General features: G+C 40.1%; 1 protein-coding gene across 1 annotated transcript; it reads right to left on the bottom strand.

Annotated features, from left to right (window-relative positions):
- Positions 1-357: 357 nt before the first annotated feature.
- LOC124163957 lies at positions 358-16,587 on the bottom strand. The gene is made up of 2 exons (XM_046541086.1): positions 16,328-16,587; positions 358-2,657 (listed from the first exon to the last, which is right to left on the bottom strand). The coding sequence occupies exon 2, from the start codon at positions 2,561-2,563 to the stop codon at positions 626-628; it is 1,938 nt and encodes a 645-aa protein (XP_046397042.1). The 5' UTR covers positions 2,564-2,657; positions 16,328-16,587; the 3' UTR covers positions 358-625.
- Positions 16,588-20,795: the final 4,208 nt, after the last annotated feature.

The following is a 20,795-nucleotide window of genomic DNA, read 5'->3' as shown; positions in this document are numbered from 1 at the left end:
ACTACCGTGACCACTTTACCCTCCACCGTGGCCACTTTGCCCGACACCAAGTATTTAGTTTTTAATATAAAATATATTTGTTTTACATGTTCTCAAACCCAGTTTAGGTGCCCTACAGCAAGTATTTAGTTTTATATTTAAAATATATTTATTGCTAATGTACCCAAATCCAATTTAGGTGACCTAGAACGGCATTCACTTGTATGCAACTACAATGTAGGGGAAGGGTGGGCATAGTGGCCACCCTAAGGAAAACTATTTTTTTAAAGTAGTTATAATTGTTCAATAGAAATGAAAATTATATATAAGATAGCATATATAGTTATAATCATTTAAAAAAATAATACTTACCTGTATCTTAGTTACTTTTTATAAAAATAATTTTTTTGTCACACCCAACCAAATGGCCACTTTGCCCGATGGGGTAGGGCAAAATGGCCACAGGGTCGCCACTTTGCCCGATGTCAAAAATAATACAACAAATGCATTTTAAATAGCAAAGTGTATTTCCTATTGTTACAAATTTAGTTATTATTACATTGTCTTACAACGTGTAAAGTAGAAAATAAGAAAATTAACAATGACTTTACAACTTTTTACGAATTTTTTGTCTTATGTTTGCAGTCTACTTACACAGGTCACAAATGAATTCATTGTCCTCCTCTTCACACCCGGCACACGCTTCATGTGCCCATTTGTGGCAACCCGAACACCTTATCCACCCTTCATTTTGTTTCGATTTTGAGTACAAGTCCTGGCAGTACAAACAATCCACGTCACTTTCATCACTATCTGATTCGTTCAAAAACAAAGCACGATTTGCCACTTTTGGTTTCCTTTTCTCTTTGACAGGCTTCTTTTTTTTGTTTGCCAACTTCTTTTTTTCTTCTTTTTTCTCTAGTTTAATGTTCTTCAGTCTTTCTTTGTATTCCTTTTCTGCTTTCGCTGCTTCAAGTTCAGTCTTGTAAGGGCTTGAGGTTAAAACTGCAGCCGAACCCTTTTTCCTCTTATTTTGTCGTCTGATGATGTTTGTTTTTGGAATCGGGATAATCTCTCGAGGGCTTACAGCAAATGATGTACTGGGTATGGCGGTTGGACTTACAGCAGATGAGGTACTAGGCATGGAGCTTAATGCAGATGAGGCATTGCGTTTTAATGGGTATCCATTAGTTGAGGTATTTGGGCTTGAAGATACGAGAACAAATAATGTTGTGGGGTCTCCGGAACCTAATGTGGGCCCTGAGGTTGAACTTGCATTGAGATCGGGATCAACATGCCCTGATGTTGCACTTGCATTGGGATCGGGATCAACAGGCCCTGATGTTGCACTTGCCTTGGGATCGGCATCAGCAGGCCCTTCTTTATGAGGGTCCAGTAAAACTTGATTAATGTCAGCTGTTGGGTGTAACTGAGATGGATTGGGAATTTCCGTTGTGGTAGAAGCAACAAAATCTACATCAGTGAACACATCTCTGTTGATTGGCACTATGCCACACCTTCTAAATCCCTTAACCGCAACAGTAGGAATAGCAGCACTTAAAAATGACTCCCCGAGAAGACGAGACACTTGGTATTGAGTTACTTGTCTACCTGGGTTATTTCGCAAGAATCTCTCAATTGCTTGAATATAAAAGGTGTTGAATGGCCCAATAAACGCTACGTCTAACGGCTGGAGCTTGTGACTGCAATGAGGGGGGATGCAAACCACAGTTGTATGGGTTTTCCTAGCCTTTTCGATAAAGTCAAGGTTCCTTGTGTGAGTTGCATGTCCATCAAGTACCAATAAAACAGGGTCGTCTTCTGAAGGCTTTGCAAAGTGTAAAAAGTGCTCAAACCATTGAGTAAAAATGTCCGTTTGCATCCACCCTGATGGATGGCAGGCAAATACTGTCCCTGGTGGAGAACCATCTTGGAGCTCAACTTTCATCCGCTGCCTTGGAAATATGACCATAGGAGGTATAAAAGTCCCCCCTGCTGACATACAAACTACAAATGTCGAAAGAACACCTCTTTCAGCAGATGTGAGTGAGCCAACTTGTCGTCTGCCTTTAAGTGCAAAAACCTTTGACGATTTAGTCCGGACAGTCATAAGACCTGTTTCGTCGACATTGTACACTCTGTGAGGAGGATATAAATGTTTTTTTTGGACATCCTCTAAAATATCAAAGAACTTTGTTACATTTACTTTGTTAAATGCTTGGGCTCTTGCTGCCGAAGTAGCCTCTGGCACTCTCAACACCATTTCAGGGTGGCGGTGTCTGAAGCCCCTAACCCAATCTTTCCCAGCTAATTTTGCTTCATGGTTAAAATTATGTGGGATATTATTTTGCTCTGCAAGTTTGTATGCAAGACTACGCAAATCATGTACAGTAATTCCAAAAAAACGTACTTCCATTTCTAAAAGATGTTGTACAAGCTGCTGTTCTTGTTCTTCATTAAAAACAGGACGGTAGTGGCCAAGAACTTTGTTTATTTCCTTAGCATGCTGGTTTTTATTTAAAACCCGGCGTTTCAACGTGTTTCTTGGCACATTGAAGTTTTTTGCAGCTGTTTGCATTGGCATACCATCTTTCACGGCGTTGATAGCTCATTGCATCGTCTGAGGGTCCCAGGACTGCTGCTCGGTTTTCCGTTTGTATTTGGACACCATGACTCCACTTTAAAAAATGGAAATAGGTATTTTAGTGAAACTGTAGACTTCGTCGGCTCGGAAAGTCGATGCCGTGAAATGGAAAGGTAGCTGATGTGCATCTGTAATGTTTTATAGTTCATAACAAAGTGAGACTTGCGTATAATATTGGCGAAAGCGTATACTCATGTGAAATGTGTATTCTTTTCGCAGTCCGTTAGAGTCTTATGGTGAATTTATTTCCACCTCGAAATTGTCGATGATACTTTCAACTTAAAAATACCTTGCCTGGAGGGCGACAGGAAGCTCTGAGGAAGCCAGACTATTAATGTTTCAATTTAGTAGCGATAATATAGACGAACTTCCAACACAATCTACCATCTTGTGACTAAAAACCCCGAAGCCACTTCCTATTCTGCAGAAAGAATCGGTCAATCGCCCTTCGATCAATATAATAAACACAACGTCTTCAGGTGTTAATAAGTTACTTTTAAATAAATACTTCCTAAATTAGCATTAGAATCTGCATGTTTTCCAAACAGAGTCTTTAATACATTTTGGGAGCTTTTCTCACGATTTATCTGAAACCTACTTTAAAGGCGAGCTCATCGTCATTGCGATCAGTTGTCACTTAACAATTCCGCATTGGAAATCCTAGAGGGATGACCTTCGACGATGACCGTGATCACCTGCACTCTCACTATCACTGGAACCCGTGGTGAAAATATCTACCCAATCCAATTTCTATTTGGTTTTAACTGGGGAAAGAGCAACATAGAACTGCACATTCTTTGGGCAACTTTAGGTTTGACTTTCCCTCAAACATCCCATTTCCCCTGTGGTGCACATCAGGGTCCTATCTTTATACGATGGCCTGACAACCTTTAAATGGATCCTTGGTTTATCCTGACAACCAACTAAATGGAAATTGCTGATCCACACATGTCCTCTTGTTATCTCCATAGTTTCCAAATCAAAGGCCGCGGAACATTCCTCGTGTGACTCAACTTTTTTTTGAAAAGCAAGCAACGGCGTAGAATAAAATCAAAGAATGCTGCGATTCATTTTTTGTGACCACCTCTGGATTCCATTCTTTTTCCATCTACAACTTCTTTAATTTCCGGGGTAAACTATGGGACAAGATAATGTTTAAATATTTTCATTAATTTAGAGCAAAATTTAAGTTCGAAAAATACCCAAAAGCCATTTTATTAATCCGCACTGATGAGTGTAAATTAATGTGGATAAGATTAACATACTCCATTGCTTTCGGCGCTTGTAAATTTTCGGAGTGAGGGAACGGTAGTATCGCTGATTCATAGTTGTCTGGGAATTTTACTGCGTATTTTGACTTCGTTGTAATTCCTTTCATTTTTGAAATTGAAATATGATCTGCCAAATCATGGGGACGGCAAATTCCTTACGACGTTTTCCCTTAGTCCAACCAGTAAGAAGCCCTACACTGGTGCCACACAACACATAGGGAGCCCATCCTTTATCTTGGCCACCCAACAGGCAGCCAAAATAAAGCTTATAACCCTGTCTGAGAAAGGGAGTAATTTTCCACCTTTGAGCCTTAAAAGTAATTTCACCGTATACATAATAAAAGTCATCGGAATGGTTCACGCACTATCTGCATTCATATGCGTGGCCCATCGAATATACACCTTGACTGTCTTGTTTACCTTAAGAGAACGATTCCTATGGCCCGTGGTGATTTTTATCGTTTCGTTGAGATAGACGAAGGAAATTTCAGAGGAGCGTTCCCAATGTGCGCACATGATGCCGTCGAATTCGCCCCAATTCTATAAGGAGTCCATCGCGAGTCACGCTCTGGGTTGCGGGAGACTCAGTGGTAGGTCGATTTTTCTACAGAAATTAATGAAATTTCCTTCGAGGAATGACAAAAATGGGTCACTTTGTTATTTTTAGCACGAAAAAACTATAACTATTCGATATTTTTTCTACCATAGGTTGTACGAGCGAATATCTACTTCTTCGCGCTCGCATTCGAAAATTAACGTAATCATTTGAAATACGGTTATCGCTTACGTAAGTACGGATTTACGTAAGTCGAGACATACGTAACTCGGGGGATGCCTGTACTGCGATTTCATACGGGAGAATTCACATGTGCGACGGTGGTCGTACAGTTATGATGCTGGAGTAGATTTAAGTTAGCTAATGCCACCTTTTTCCGGTTGACTCGTAACGACTTCAATGCGCCGTTGTAATTTTCAATCTAAAATATGCAAAGGAAAAGGATTTACTAATTGAAATGAATGAATGGGCATGGGAAAACGATATTAATACGGCGGAGAAAATTATGGTCTTGTGTGAACTAATATTTCGTCAGAACCACTAACGGCGGCATAAGAATATTTCAAATGAAATAAGGGACTCCAAAAAGACATCATGGAAGTTATGTGAGAATAAAATGTGTACAGTAACCTGCAATCATACTCAGAATTAGCATAATTCAATCAAAAGGGAGCTGATTATTCTTATCAAGACTTATTGACATGGAAATAGAATATCTATATGAACAAAAAACTAGTCAGGTGAACGATTACTTAAGAAAGTCCATACTTTTAAATCAACTGAAGTAAGGCACACATTTTCCAGGGAACACAACTTCTGGGATGCTGAGTGATGATTCAACTTTACCGCGATGAGTCCACGAAACCACTCAAGGTTATGGGTCCAGATCACTCCAAAGGATGAAAGCAAGAGAAAAGAAACTGTATCAGCAACCTGTACTCAAATTGTGCAACATAAATCGAACAAACTGGGATTTATTTAGAATTGTCTCATTTTAAAGAACAAAATGAGATTTTATATTTAGCAAGAATTTTACGTGAGAATAATGACAAAAATGTACTAACTCAATATTAACATCATTTTTTCAAGAAAAAATTACTTATATTCATGAAAATCGCGCAATAAACTCCAAATATGACCAAAAAAGAAGAAAAAAATGCTTTTGTCTCCTTTGGAAGAGGAGAAAATTTGAAATAAGACTTTCATTTCTTTAAAATTGAATTGTAATGCGAAAATTTAAAAAAGAATTTGGAAAGAGGTAAAAATTATTAAGGGACGTAAGGGCCTGGAAAGTAATAGTATTAGCAGCAAGAAATGATACGTCACTGTGTAAATTATCAAAAATTTTACTACGACCTAATGGGCTTTCAAGAACTAAATTGAAGTTATTATAAGCCAAATTACAGAAGAAGCAAAACATCTAATGAAACCGTCGTATTCAGAGATATCAATGAACGTAGAGGGTACACTTAAGTGCCTACTTCCCTTAAGAGACAATTTTAATTAGGAATCTTAAATGGAGAGCCAGCACGAAAAGAGGAGTCCGAAAGCCCTACCTAATTTTTTAAGTGTGTGTTTAAGGACTCCCCAATTCCCACTGGACACTGAAGAAAAGGAATCCTTTAAGGATATATTGGTAGGCGTCATCAGGATCTCGACAAAAGATCCAAGCTCATTCAACCTACCACCCTATTGAACATGGGGACTTCAATGTTTAGGTTTGACGTTAGATTTGGGTAACCTCAGGAAGGTGCCCAAGTAATGTCACATATCAGTAACCCCCCTCCATAAAACATATGCTCCTCTAAGTGTGATTTCTCTATCGCCCACTAAAGCCAGAATCAAGTGGAATGGGACAAATTAACAGCGGCGTAATGGAGAGGCATGCACCAACTCCCAAATATGACCTAACCTTGAACTGATTGCCTAACACATGAGATTCAGTGTTCATAACCACACCAGTAGAAGCTACAAAAGCTTCCGTAGCATTCTCGTACGTCGAGGATGACGTCACTATATTCGCTTCTCTCTCGCTACAAACGCTCCTGCGAAATAGCTGGAGCGAACCGGTTTTCAGCGCGAATTTGAACGGGAAGGAAGGCAAAAGAAAATATTGTCCATAACAATTTTGGACCTGGCCAGAAATAATATGACCATTTGGAGTTGATGGAAGAAGTCGCTAAGAGAGCCAGGATGGTAAATGCTAAAAACAAATGGTTAAAGAACTATTCGGGGGATATAACGATAAGGCAAATGGCAGTAAATCAATGATTTTTACAATTCAGAGCCAATGTTCGCCACGGGCCAGATCGAGGAAGAAATTGAGCGGCACGTCCAAGATATCTTATAAACTTTGTTGTTGTGGTAATTAGTTATATATATAATACTAGCTGACCCGGCGAACTTCGTACCGCCTAACAATCAATGAACTTACAGTTTACTTACACCATTCATAAATCAAGAGCGGCTGTATCGTTTTTAATCTTGTTTAATTTATCATAATAAAATAAGGATACTAATTCAATAAAACTACGTAAATGAGTACCAAAATTGCTTGTCAGAAAGACATTTTCTTTATTGAATCTACATAGGGTGAATCGGAGCACGTTTACGCGGATTTTTTTCAACAAATTTTCTTACGTTTTAGCTTAAGAAATTTTGGGCATTGTGGTTTAATCACGCAGTTCATGAAATAAAAATTATTCGCATTCAGTTGTTGGCTATTTGCGTTATTAGCTGTAAAAAAATGTTTTTAGGTCCAAGTCTGTTGCATACACTTGGCCCATTCAGGGGGCAGGTTGACACGACCCCAGACCGACGCTTGACTGATGCCCAAAATCGTGCAAGAAAAGCCCCTATGAAGCAGCATTCGTATTAAATGACTTAAGGCGCGCCAGTTTTAGTATCTCTGTTTGGAAAAAATGCACTGCGTAGACGTGCTGCATGCGTAAACGCAACACGGTGAGCCCTACACACTCGGGTTTAATGTCTTGCGTCAAGTACCTCCTGAGAAACAACAGTTTTTGTTTTGTTATCAGGCGCAAGATGAAGCGGATGAAGCTAAATAAATATAGCGAAGCAAAGCAGTGACGCAGCGAGGGGAGGTTTTGGGGGATAAAACCCCCCCAAGAGCTTAGAAAATTTTTTTATGAAAGATTTTGTTATTAATATTAGGGGGACGGATGACTAACAAACAAAACATATTTAACTATTCACACAGCCACAAAACCCACTATTTTGAACGATTTATCTTAAAAAATGTCTTGGGGGAAGTGCCCCCACACTTCCCGCTTACCTTAGCGATTTTTCTATACCCTACAGACCCGTGGTATTAGCTGCGCGCAAAACCCCCTTTGATAGCTACGCCATTGAACAGAAGGAATAAATACAGCGGATGGTTTATCGACTCGTGAACATAGCACGTTAAATTGACCATGAGAAAATCATGGGTTTTCATTAGCACATGAGCACAAACAACACAAAAAATGAAAGACTGACCATGCGATTTTTTAATCGTTATCACGAATGCAACGCGAATTGGAAATTTAATACGTTTAAGCTCAAAAGGGCATATGAGTTGAGATCATGGAATCTACGGAATAAGGACTTCCTCACCTTTGTATTTTCCTTTGAGTAAAGTTGCGTGAATCACATTCATTACCAATTATTTTAATCACCAAACATGTCCCGTTGGATAGTTATGGTTGGTTAAAGCTTCGAAAGATCATGAACACAGAAACTACATTTTTCTGTAAATCGTGCCTAGGTAAGCCAGGTACGTCCAAGGACTTAAAGTATTCAGATAGGTAGTTGGTGATTTCGTGCTCGTTTGTTACACATTTAAAAGATTCGAATTCATGCAGAGTACGAACTATTTGAATTTACCTCGTTTTAGTCATCCACATCTTCGTTCTTGCTCGCTAAATCAACCATCTTTGATTCTTTTGGTGATCACCGTTTGTCAACAATTGCTTGGAGATTTGTTTACAAACACGGTAGTGAAGTGTCAACTCGAGCTGGGCCACGGCTGGGCTTACAATCAGCTCGAATTAAATTTCAAAAATGTAATTTCAATTTAATTAATATTTAGAATATATTTAGTAATTAAAATGCTATATTGTTACTAAATTCAGTTATTAAAGTGGTAAAAACAAAACAAATTATTTAATTTATAGTTTTGACCCCTTTCCCTTGGGCTACAACCTTGGCGCGGTGGAAAGGCTTGCGCGCTCCTATGACCCCTAGAGCTGTACTGGCGGGATTAATTCTAAATTATTCCCGGTAGGGCCACCCATGCCAGATAGGTCGAAGGGTAGGAGCCAGACGAAAGGTAGTCCACGTGATGGTGTCACGTGAAAAACACTGTTGGAATGGAAGTGGGAAACCCTACCAACTATCTCTTCCCTGAACACATGGAGTACAACCAAATGAGCCTCGGAATCTCATCGCCCGGGACCCGTCCGCAAAGGGCGGGTGTCGGGCACGGCAGCGAGGTCGGCAAGGTCCTCGGGGTCGTCAACATGCGAAATCCTTGCAGAGACTTATCATCATCATCATCAACAGCAGCAATGAAGAAGGAAGAAAAGAAGACCAAGAAGATGGAGAAGAAGAAGTCGGCTTTAAATGTAGGGACGTGGAATGTGAGGACTATGATGAGGGCGGGGAAATTAGAAAATATCAAAAGGGAAATGGATCAAGGGAGAATAGACGTCTTAGGATTATGCGAGGTGAGGTGGAGAGATGGGGGGGACTATTGGAGTGATGGGTATAGGGTTATATATAGTGGGGGGGAAGAAAGCCAGCGAGGGGTAGCTTTAGTATTAAACGGGAAGATGGGTAAGCGTGTGGTAGGTATTGACCAGGTAAGCGATAGGATTCTGGTGGTAGAAATTGAGGCGCGGCCCACCAACCTTGTGGTGGTCCAGGTTTACATGCCCACTAGCAATCATAGGGAGGAAGAAGTAGACGAGGTGTATGAACAGCTCGAGGAAATAATTAGAGACACACCGGGTAAGAAAAATCTGGTAGTGATGGGGGACTGGAACGCCTCAGTCGGGGAAGGCAGGGATGGAAACGAAATAGGAGATTTTGGTCTAGGAATACGGAACGACAGGGGATAGAAAGCAGCAGAATTTTGTAGGAGAAACAAATTATTCATCACAAACACGTGGTTCAATCATCATAAAGGGCGAAGGTACACGTGGAAAAGTCCAGAGGATGCGGGGAGATATCAAATGGACGACATTATGGTAAGACAGAGGTTTAGGAACAGTGTGAAAAACTCGCGCAGCTTCCCTGCAGCGGATGCGGATTCGGACCACAATCTAGTGCTCATGAAATGCAACGTAAGATTCAAAAGACTTATGAAAGTTAGGAAGGCGAAGAAATGGAACGTAGAAGCCCTGAAGGGGAGTATGAGGAGAGAATATCAGGAGCTAGTGGACATTAGTATACGGGAGATTGAAAGTACCAAGACGGTAGAGGAAAGGTGGGATAATATAAAAACGGGAATAGTCAAAGCGGCGGAGAAGTCAATTGGTTACGTTGACAGTAGAAGGATAAAGAAGCCGTGGATAACGGAGGCAATGGTAAATGAAATGGAGGAGAGGAGGAAGTGGAAGAACGTGGACTCAGAACAGGGCAAAAGAATGTATAGGAAATTGAATAATCGATTACGACGTGAAACTAAGAGGGCAAGGGAGGCTTGGTGGAAAAGACAGTGCGAGGAAATGGAAAAGTTCCAGAAGGAAGGAGAAGTAGGCGCGTTGTACGCCAAAGTAAAGTCGCTATCGGGCGGCAAAAGAGGACAAGCCATGTCTAAAATTAAGGCTAAAGATGGGAGGATGCTAACCGAGCGAGAAGAGGTACAGGGTAGGTGGAAGGGATACGTGGAGGGCCTGTATGACGGAACGAACAGACCAGAGAGATTGACTCTAGAGGAAGAAAGTGCAGTGGAGGAGGATAATCTTGGGCCGGAGATATTAGATTCAGAAATAGAGAGAGCACTCCGTGATATGAAGGCTAGGAAAGCAGTAGGCGTGGACAACATCCCGTGTGAGCTTCTGAAGAATCTAGGGAAGGAAGGTAAGGAAAGGTTTTTCGATTTAGTGCGCAAGATCTATGAGGAGGGATGTTGGCCGGAGGATTTCGTGAAGACGGTTTTAATTCCGCTTCCGAAAAAGAAGAAAGCTGTGGAATGCGGAGATTATAGGACTATCAGCCTAATATCCCATGCGGCTAAAGTAGTGCTGAGGATATTGAACAGACGAATGGAGGCGAGGGCAAACGAGTATTTGGGCGAAGATCAGTTTGGTTTCAGAAAAGGGAAGTCAACTCGTGATGCAATAGCAATAATGAGGGCCCTCGTGGAAAGGAACCTAGAATATGAGCAGGACGTATATGTGTGTTTCGTGGATTTTGAAAAAGCGTTTGATAGGGTGAACTGGGTAAAGTTAATGGATATCCTCAAGAGAATAGGTGTAGACTGGAGGGATAGACGACTGATTTGTAATCTGTATATGGCCCAGACTGCGCAAGTGAGGATAGCGGACGGAGAATCTGGGTGGGCAAGCATTGGCCGAGGTGTGAGGCAAGGATGTCCTCTATCGCCACTGCTCTTTAACGTGTATGCTGAAGAGATGGTAAGGGAAGCGTGGGATGAGTTAGAAGCTGGGATAAAAGTGGGAGGAATGATGTTCAAATCAGTGAGATTCGCGGATGACCAGGCGTTGATCAGTCAGTAAGCAAGGGGGCTTCAAGCCCTAGTGGATGCGTTATACGAACGTTGCGAGGAGTTTGGGATGAGGATTAATCACAAGAAAACTAAGGTAATGCGGTTTTGTAAAGCATCACGAGCGAGGAATGTGAGACTCAAGATAAAGGTGGGTGGTGAAAAACTCGAGCAGGTTGAGCAATTCAACTATTTAGGCAGTACGTTAGAGGAAAACGGATACAGTAGTAAGGACATCAGGAAGAGAATAGCATTAGCGAAGGAGGCGTTCATGAGCAGGAAGGAGCTTCTGAGAGGATCGTTGTGTAAGAGTTTAAAGAAAAGGTTAGTGAAGAGTTTGATTTGGAGTGTAGCTCTCTACGGTGCGGAAACATGGACTCTGAGGAAAGAAGACGAGAGAAGATTGGAAGCATTCGAGATGTGGGTATGGAGAAGAATGGAGAGGGTGAAATGGACGGAGAGGAAAAGGAACGACGAAGTGCTGGATATGGTTGGCGAGGAGAGGCAGCTTTTAGATGAGATACGCAGGAGACAGAAGGTTTGGATGGAGTTAGTGCTTAGCGGTGAGGGGATGTTGAAAATGGTGTTGGAGGGTAGAATGCTGGGGAAACGAGGGAGGGGAAGGAAAAGAATAGGACTTTTAGATAGATTGAAAGAGAGTAGGCTTTACAGTGAATTAAAGAAGGCAGTGCTGGAAGGAAAGGGAGGCTCCCAGATCACCTCTTTAGTACTCCATGGAAACCTACCTTAATCGGTAGAATACTATTATAATAATAGTTTTGACCGACTTATCAATTGTTGTGTTACTATAACTCCTAAAAGCATGTCCATAGGAAAGAGATGAATTTTTTTGTGAAATTATCCTTTTTTAATGGCCTATATGTTAACCCCGCCTGAGACGAATCCAGAGAACCAAATCTCATTGAAATCGGTGCAGCCGTTGTCGAGTTATAAGTGTTCTAACTAACACGATTTTCGGCTTTCTTTTATATATATAGATTTTTAATTATTAGTAGTTTAAGCTTGAGATAGCTAGTGGTGGAGATAGAAAATGACTATTCGAAATTAATAAGGCATGTGGTAAGTGAAATTTCCGGTCGAAGCATTCCGTCTGTTACTTTTGTTAATATGTTACTTCTGTTAATTATGTAAGTTATTTTGATTTATTTGTTATTTAGATCCATTATTAGTTATTTCAACTTGGCATTGTGTGAAATTGAGATAGAATATGACTTCTTAGGTTAGGGTACGTGAACTTCCCGGTCAAAGTATTCCGTTTGTTGCTTTGTGGCGGCCAACCTTTCTCCATGAAGGTTGTATTCTCTGTTCAATGATGATATCTTCCTCTAATCTTCAACTTAAGTTTAATCAATTATTGATGTTCGGTTGTATTTTACTTGTGTAATTTTCTTAAGGTCAGGTTGACACGCATTGCATTGATGCTTAAGGCTTGTTGTTGACGAGATGATTCCATGTCTAGGACTGTTTTTGAGACTATCATACAATGCCATGAGTGCATGATAAATTGTAAAAAGGACACTCCACTTAAGGCCTTTTTACACCTACATAAACCCGTACGAGTCTAAATGTATGAGCGCGAGAATGAGCACGAAATACGTACCGTACGGTTGCGTTGTTGCACGTTATGTGGTTACACGTGTAACCACTCAACTTGTGCAAATGCATGAACGGAAAATTGAACCTATATTAGCTTGGTTCAAACATTCGTACATGTTCCGTTTCGGTCCACAAAAATCATTCACGCAAACAGGCATTAACTTGTACGTGTATCGTTTAAACGCAGGCTTTTAGGTGAGTTAAGTTAATAAGGCTTATTTATGGTTTCATTGAAATTTCTCTAATAAGGTATTTAATCAGTGTTATCTTCTTTTATATGTATCATGATCTGCTCTTCGTTTAAGTTTATCACCTTGGTGTTAGAGGATTTGCAAACCCGTGGGTAAAATCTTCAGGACAAGCATAGGTCTGTTGTGGTGTCCGATCATGGTATCCAATGAAGATCTAATATTAATTAGGTTTCTTGTGGTGTATCCCATTGTCATATTCTTTTTGTCATTTATGTTACTGACCTCTCTAACAAGCTAATTAAAGTACAAGGGTCTATAACAATCCCTAATTCAGGCGACCTAATATCCGAGCAGACGATACTAGTAAAACAAACGACTAACAAATGCTACGAGGGAATTTATCGAGTGCCTTGTTCATGTGGTAAATATTACATTAGCGAGACCATCAGATCAATGAAAGTCCGATTGCAGGAACATCGGAGGGCTACGAAAAACAAGCAGCACCAACTCTCAGCCATATCTGAGCATGCTTGGAGTGAACCTGGGCATAACATCCTCTTTGAAGACGCCAGGATAATAGCTAAAGAGAATAAATACTTCCCTCGCTTGATCAGAGAAGCTATTGAGATAGCGAAAACGCCCGCAAATTTCAACAGAGATCAAGACCACAGCTTGCATACTGCATGGAAGAGGATTCTCCGACCATCAACAATGAGAGATGGACAACCGGCCAATTAGAGAGCAGCAGCGGATCAGCAGCCGCCGCCACCTATATAAGGTGGAAAATTTTATGCCTATATAAGGCGAAAAAATTTTCCAAAAAAATTTACCTTCGACCTGAAGATGCTGACTGTAACGCCAGCGAAACTGTTGTCTGTATATAACAATAAACGCGATGAAAAACCCGAATAGAATGGAAAGATCACCTAACCAACGCCGCGAAAATCTTCGAATCTACGCTAATCATCTGTGTTTAATTCAAAATTAAGAGTATCCATAACAGAGGGAAGATAACTGCAAAAAGCAAAACTTTTTTGAAGAAGAAACCAAATCAAATTCGTCATGGCGAGAGCGGGACATCGAAAGTTTTGAATTTGAACCCAAAAATTTGCAACCTTTTAATCGCGATCCTAAGATGTTACCCTCCTTTTTGGATAAAATTTAAATCGTGCAGCAGATCATTTGAATCCTCTTGCGTTATAAAATGAGGTCCAGCAGATTTACTCGGTCCATAATTTGGGTCCTTCGAGTCTCCGAATCCTTCATTATCACGCTCTTGATTACTTTCTGAATCTTTGCTAAGATAAAAATACTCCATTGCTTTCGGCGCTTGTAAATTTTCGGAGTGAGGGAACGGTAGTATCGCTGATTCATAGTTGTCTGGGTATTTTACTGCGTATTTTGACTTCGTTGTAATTCCTTTCATTTTTGAAATTGAAATATGATCCGCCAAATCATGGGGACGGCAAATTCCTTACGACGTTTTCCCTTAATCCAACCAGTAAGTAGCTCTACACTGGTGCCACACAATACATGGGGAGTCCATCCTTTATCTTGGTCACCCAACAGGCAGCCAAAATAAAGCTTATAACCCTGTCTGAGAAAGGGAGTAATTTTCCACCTTTGAGCCTTAAAAGTAATTTCACCGTATACATAATAAAAGTCATAAGGATGGTTCACGCACTATCTGCATTCAAATACGTGGCCCATCGAATATACTCCTTGACTGTCTTGTTTACCTTCAGAGAACGCTTGCCCACAGTGATTTTTGTCGCTTCGTTGAGATATGCGAAGGAAATTTCAGAGGAGCGTTCCCCATGTGCGCACACGATGCCGTCGAATTCGCCCCAATTCTAAGGAGTCCATCGCGAGTCACGCTCTGGGTTGCGGAAGACTCAGTAGTAGGTCGCGTATTTGGACGACGAATATAAGAAATGGTTTGCCTTGTTTGAATTTCCCTCATTCACCAAAGAATAGCAACCTTCTGGAAAGGAAACCCAAGAAGCCGCGGAGCGATAGTGGCGGCACAAACTTTGTGGGGATACTTTTTCCCCCCTTAGTGCATGGCAACCGTCTTCCTTTCAAATTGTAAACTCTTCTTTACGGGCGCACACCCTGTTGCTGTCGAAATCATGTGTTGCCATGGAATAGGGTAGTTTCCTTCAACAAAGAAAACGAAAGGCATTGATTGCGATTAATTATCCACCATTAGTTTATTCATAATATACAAATTATTTGATTTTAGAAGTACCGTTTTAGATGAATGGCAAAGTTCAACTTTAACTGCATTTGAAAAAGGCCAGATTGGCGCCCATGCGATTCCACTCCGCATGACGTCACAGGGACCTAGTTTCTATACGAGAAGATAGGAGTTATACATCGTCTGAGATTACCAAAGCATGCATGAGGCACAGAGCTCAGGGGAACATGTCTTAATAATCACCTATTATAACTGCCTATGGTCGGACAGTTTCCTTCGTTTGATAGGGGAATAATAATCCATATTTAAGCCAAGCACTACCAGCTAGCAGGGTACTCTGATACCTGCTAGCATCCTCCGTCGTATCAACGCTCAAAGCCTCGCCCCAAGGTCACCTCACTTGCGGCAGCGGGAACCAGAACGAAGTCACACGGGGTTTTCCCAGCACTCATACCTAGCCGTCGCGTTTTCGCGCGCTAGAAAATTTTCACTTTTCATTTAATCGCGAAAAATAGATATCGTCATTTAAAAATCTAAAAGTGTGAAATACGTACTCCAGGAGTAATATTCTTTCGATTGAGGCAATAAAATAATGATAGGAAACTACCCTATACAGGCATCCCCCGAGTTACGGAAGAGATGCGTTCCGGCAGACTATACTGCGATTTCATACGGGAGAATTCCCATGTGCGACGGTGGTCGTACAGTTGTGATGCTGGAGTACATGTAAGTTTGCTAATGCCACCTTTTTCCGGTTGACTCGTAACGACTTCAATGCGCCATTGTAATTTTCAATCTCCAATATTCAATGGCAAAGTATTTCTGTGAAATGAATGGCGTGCATGGGAAAACGATATTAATACGGCGGAGAAAATTATGGCCTTGTGTGAACTAATATTTCGTCAGAGTCGCTAACGGCGGCATAAGAATATTTCAAATGAAATAAGGGACTCCAAAAAGACATCATGAAAGTTATGTGAGAATAAAATGTGTACAGTAACCTGCAATCATAATCAGAATTAGCATAATTCAATCAAAATGGACCTGATTATTCTTATCAAGACTTATTGACATGGAAATAGAATATCTATATGAACAAAACTCTAGTCAAGTGAACGATTACTTACGAAAGTCCATACTTTTAAATCAACTGAAGTAAGGCACACATTTTCCAGGGATGACAACTTCTGGGATGTGGAGTGATGATGCAACTTTACCGCGATTAGTCCACGAAACCACTCAAGGTTATGGGTCCAGATCACTCCAAAGGATGAAAGCAAGAGAAAAGAAACTGTATCAGCAACCTGTACTCAAATTGTGCGACATAAATCGAACAAACTTGGATTTATTTAGAATTGTCTCATTTTAAAGAACAAAATGAGATTTTATATTTAGCAAGAATTTTACGTGACAATAATGACATAAATGTAATAACTCAATATTAACATCATTTTTTCAAGAAAAAATTACTTATATTCATGAAAATCGCGCAATAAACTCCAAATATGACCAAAAAAGAAGAAAAAAATGCTTTTGTCTCCTTTGGAAGAAGAGGAAATTTGAAATAAGACTTTCATTTCTTTAAAATTGAATCGTAATGCGAAAATTTAAAAAAGAATTTGGAAAGAGGTAAAAATTATTAAGGGACGTAAGGGCCTGAAAAGTAATAGTATTAGCAGCAAGAAATGATACGTCACTGTGTAAATTATCAAAAATTTTACTACGACCTAATGGGCTTTCAAGAACTAAATTGAAGTTATTATAAGCCAAATTACAGAAGAAGCAAAAAATCTAATGAAACCGTCGTATTCAGAGATATCAATGAACGAAGAGGGTACACTTAAGTGCCTACTTCCCTTAAGAGACAATTTTAATTAGGAATCTTAAATACAGAGCCAGCACGAAAAGAGGAGTCCGAAAGCCCTACCTAATTTTTTAAGTGTGTGTTTAAGGACTCCCCAATTCCCACTGGACACTGAAGAAAAGCAATCCTCTAAGGATATATTGGTAAGGGTCATCGGGATCTTGACGTAAGATCCAAGCTCATTCAACCTACCAGCCTATTGAACATGGGGACTTCAATGTTTAGGTTTGACGATGGATTTGGGTAAACTCAGGAAGGTGCCCAAGTAATGTCACATATCAGTAACTTCCCTCCATAAAACACATTGTCCTCCAAGTGTGATTTCTCTATCGCCCACTAAAGCCAGAATCAAGTGGAATGGGACAAATTAACAGCGGCGTAATGGAGAGGCATGCACCAACTCCCAAATATGACCTAACCTTGAACTGAATGCCTAACACATGGGATTCAGTGCATAACCACACCAGAACACCATTCACCACCCTAAACATTCCCACTTTCCCTCATGATTCCAACTTAAGGGCCCTGCGATGATTGCAGGACTGGCCTAAGCGATTTGCCAGTTCGCCAGCACCTAGATCATGCAGGAAGAGGAGAAGAATCCATCCCTACCACAAAACTGCATTAAGGTCCACCGGCGGAAGAGCCTCTGCTTTCCATCGGCGATCCCACGAAGCACACGATTTATCACGTCACAAGAGTAGCCCCCAAACACTATCACACACCATACACACACACACACACACAAGGGGAATAAAACATTGACCATGCACACAACACTTCACAAATCTTCAGTTATGGCAGGCAGGCTGTCGCAACATCAGGAACAGCACTGAAGACAAGACAGGAACGTAGGGGAGGGCAGTGTAGGTGTTAGTGAAAAGCTACGGAAAAGTACTTCCTAAAATTAACTAGTGACCCAGGCAGCCACGTTTCACCTCCCATAGGCGACGGCTTTTTTGTTCCTTCCTTTCTTAAAGCCCTCTATGAATGTGTTTCTTGTTTTGAGGTGGTATACGTACCTGAAAGAAATAGAAAGACATTTATAAGTTTGAAATTTACTTTAGCACAAACCTTATTTTTGTATATTTCAATTAATGTCATCATACAACATAGTTATCCTTTTTGGTAGGCTTTTATTCACTGTGTTTAAAATCATTTCCTTCTCTTTCTGTCACGCTAGTGCTCAATCATATACGCAGTTTAGTATTTTTTTATCCTAGAATATTAAGCAAAGTAGTAGTTTCTGATGATCATTTTTAGGTTTGCAGCAGTGAATAATAAATATCAGGCATAATATATGACCTTTCCGCTTGCTTTTTTATGAAACAAACATTTAGGAACAACAGCTGTAACATGTATATATCTTCTAAGCAAATGAAAGTAGATAACCCACGCAGAAAATAAAGATCTATTAGATATCTACAGATAGATAAATAGTTATCTAATAGACATCTATCGTTATATCCTTATAAAAATTTCTATCCATCTATATCTTTTAAAAAAATTTCTGTAGCCTTTGCTTGCTGCAATTAACATTGTTGAAAAACTTATCGCCGTATGATCAAAATGAAAACTACAAAATATACTGCTGTGACATAGCATCGAACCCCGGACCCCAACGTGACAGCCGGACCATAAGAAAATTTATTAGGAAAAAGCCAAGGACCATTGAAGTGATACGTTTGCATGCATTGTAAAACCTTCTCAGTTCTTCATCGAATACATTAGAAAGTGGAAGAATGCGAAAAAAAACCAAGGAAAGGCTTGCCGCAAGAGAATAAGGAAAACAATCATGGATGAATAAATGCCAAGGAATAGATCGGCAATTTATCCTCCAAAAGTCAATTTAGAAAGTTTAAATGTCATCCGATTCCATTCAAATACGTTTCAAAACGTTCGGAAAAATACTACAAATATGTTCATGGTGAAATAAAAACACAGTACTATTCCACAACCTTATATTTTTGCAGTCTACTAGTTTCAACGTTTACACCGTCATTATCAACACTTTGATAATGACGGTGTAAACGTTGAAACTAGTAGACTGCAAAAATATAAGGTTGTGGAATAGTACTGTGTTTTTATTTCACCATGAATATCTCATCGTTCCACCAAGTAACGCCTAAATCTGTTGATTTTATTTACAAATATGTTGTTGGCAAGTTGTTTAAACAACTGAATATGGCTCTGCAAATAAAGATTTGCAAAAAAATAGGGGTGTAAGAATAGATGATATTCCAGCAAAGCAGTAAGCAGGAGAAGAGCTACAGGGGAGGGAAGAGTGTAAGCGGTGAAAATGTGCTCCTCTCCAAGAAACAAGATCAAATGGTTCAACCGAATAAGTAATGAGGAAGTGCTAGAATGAGTGCGAGAAAAGAAGAAGTCTTCTAAAAACCCTGAAGAAAAGAACAGACCAATAAGATTGCCACATTACTGATGGCCTGATGAAGATAACCTCAGAGGGACACATTTATTGAGAGAACGGCAAAAGAGTCACGAAGGAAAAGCTATTTAGGGTGCAAGGGAAGAAATGCAGCAGTGTGAAAAGGCCTGCTGATTAAAGAAAGGGATAGAAAAACTGCACCAAACCTATCTCAGGACTATTGATTTTCAGAAATATACCAAGGCCTTCCTTTTACGCCTTGAGGGGATTGATTATTTCACTATGATGACACACAGTCTCCCCTTCCTTGAGCAGCACCTGCCATTACACACAGACCTCAGTACTGCAAGCTCACACATGGTCCCTGCACCGATGTATATTTCGTCACTTTAACACTGACGTGCTATATTAGTTTTCAGATTGAAAAATTCAGCAAGCTGTACACCATTAACCTAATTCTGTTATTAGCTTGTTTAAGAGAATGGGAAAAAAACATTTCTCGTGAGATTAGGAAGTTTGATTCAAGTGCACATTAACGATTTAAAAGCAAAAGGTAGGGTAGATGAATAAACATAGGAAAGTTCCCTCTTAAACACTTGAGCAAGAGAAGGGAGATATTATTTCACCTTATATTTTAAATATTGCAATGGAAGAACTCTTGAATATGGCAAGGAGTATCCAAAAAGGCATAAAATAGCCAGCCGACTTCAACATTTTATAGCATTTGACAGAGTGATTTCAGCAGTAAAATTGGATACCGTCCACCAGCTGAAAAGTTTGTGAGAATGCAAGGCAGTAATAATAGAGGCAAATGAAGGAAAAGCCAACACTTAACTTTGAATAAAGTGCTAAAAACAGGAGTGTTGAAGATATTGAAAACTATTGCATTGAATGTGCAGAGAGTTAGAAGTAACAGCAAATAGGTTAAATATAGGAAATTTTGAGATAAAATATTAGTCAATTCCAATGCAGGCATTGGAGCCCATCGTAAGTATCACACATGTTATGATCGCACTATCACCATGTTACAAAATAAAGCAAAGAAATGAAAGAAATACAAAACCCGTCCCACTATATGGAAGTGAAGCTTGGGTCCACGCTAAGAAACCCTGCAGCACACTTTATGAAAGAATGTGGCAAATATGAAAAAATATAGAATTATTAGAAGACGCAGTTATCATACAGCAGTGATTACAGAAAGAATGATCTTCGTAGGCCATGTTCTGAGGAGACAGGAAGGAACAAAGCGGAAAGAGATTTCCAATGCACCAAGTGGAGAATTGTAAGTCAGACCAATCAAGGTAAGACGGAGCAAAGAGGTACGTGGCGGGAGTATTGTGGCGTGACAGTATTGCAT

Source organism: Ischnura elegans, chromosome 8, assembly GCF_921293095.1.
Source record: "Ischnura elegans chromosome 8, ioIscEleg1.1, whole genome shotgun sequence".
In the NCBI taxonomy this organism is placed as follows: domain Eukaryota; kingdom Metazoa; phylum Arthropoda; class Insecta; order Odonata; family Coenagrionidae; genus Ischnura; species Ischnura elegans.
Note: the sequence above shows the minus strand (reverse complement) of the source record. Positions and strands in the feature narration are given on the sequence as shown.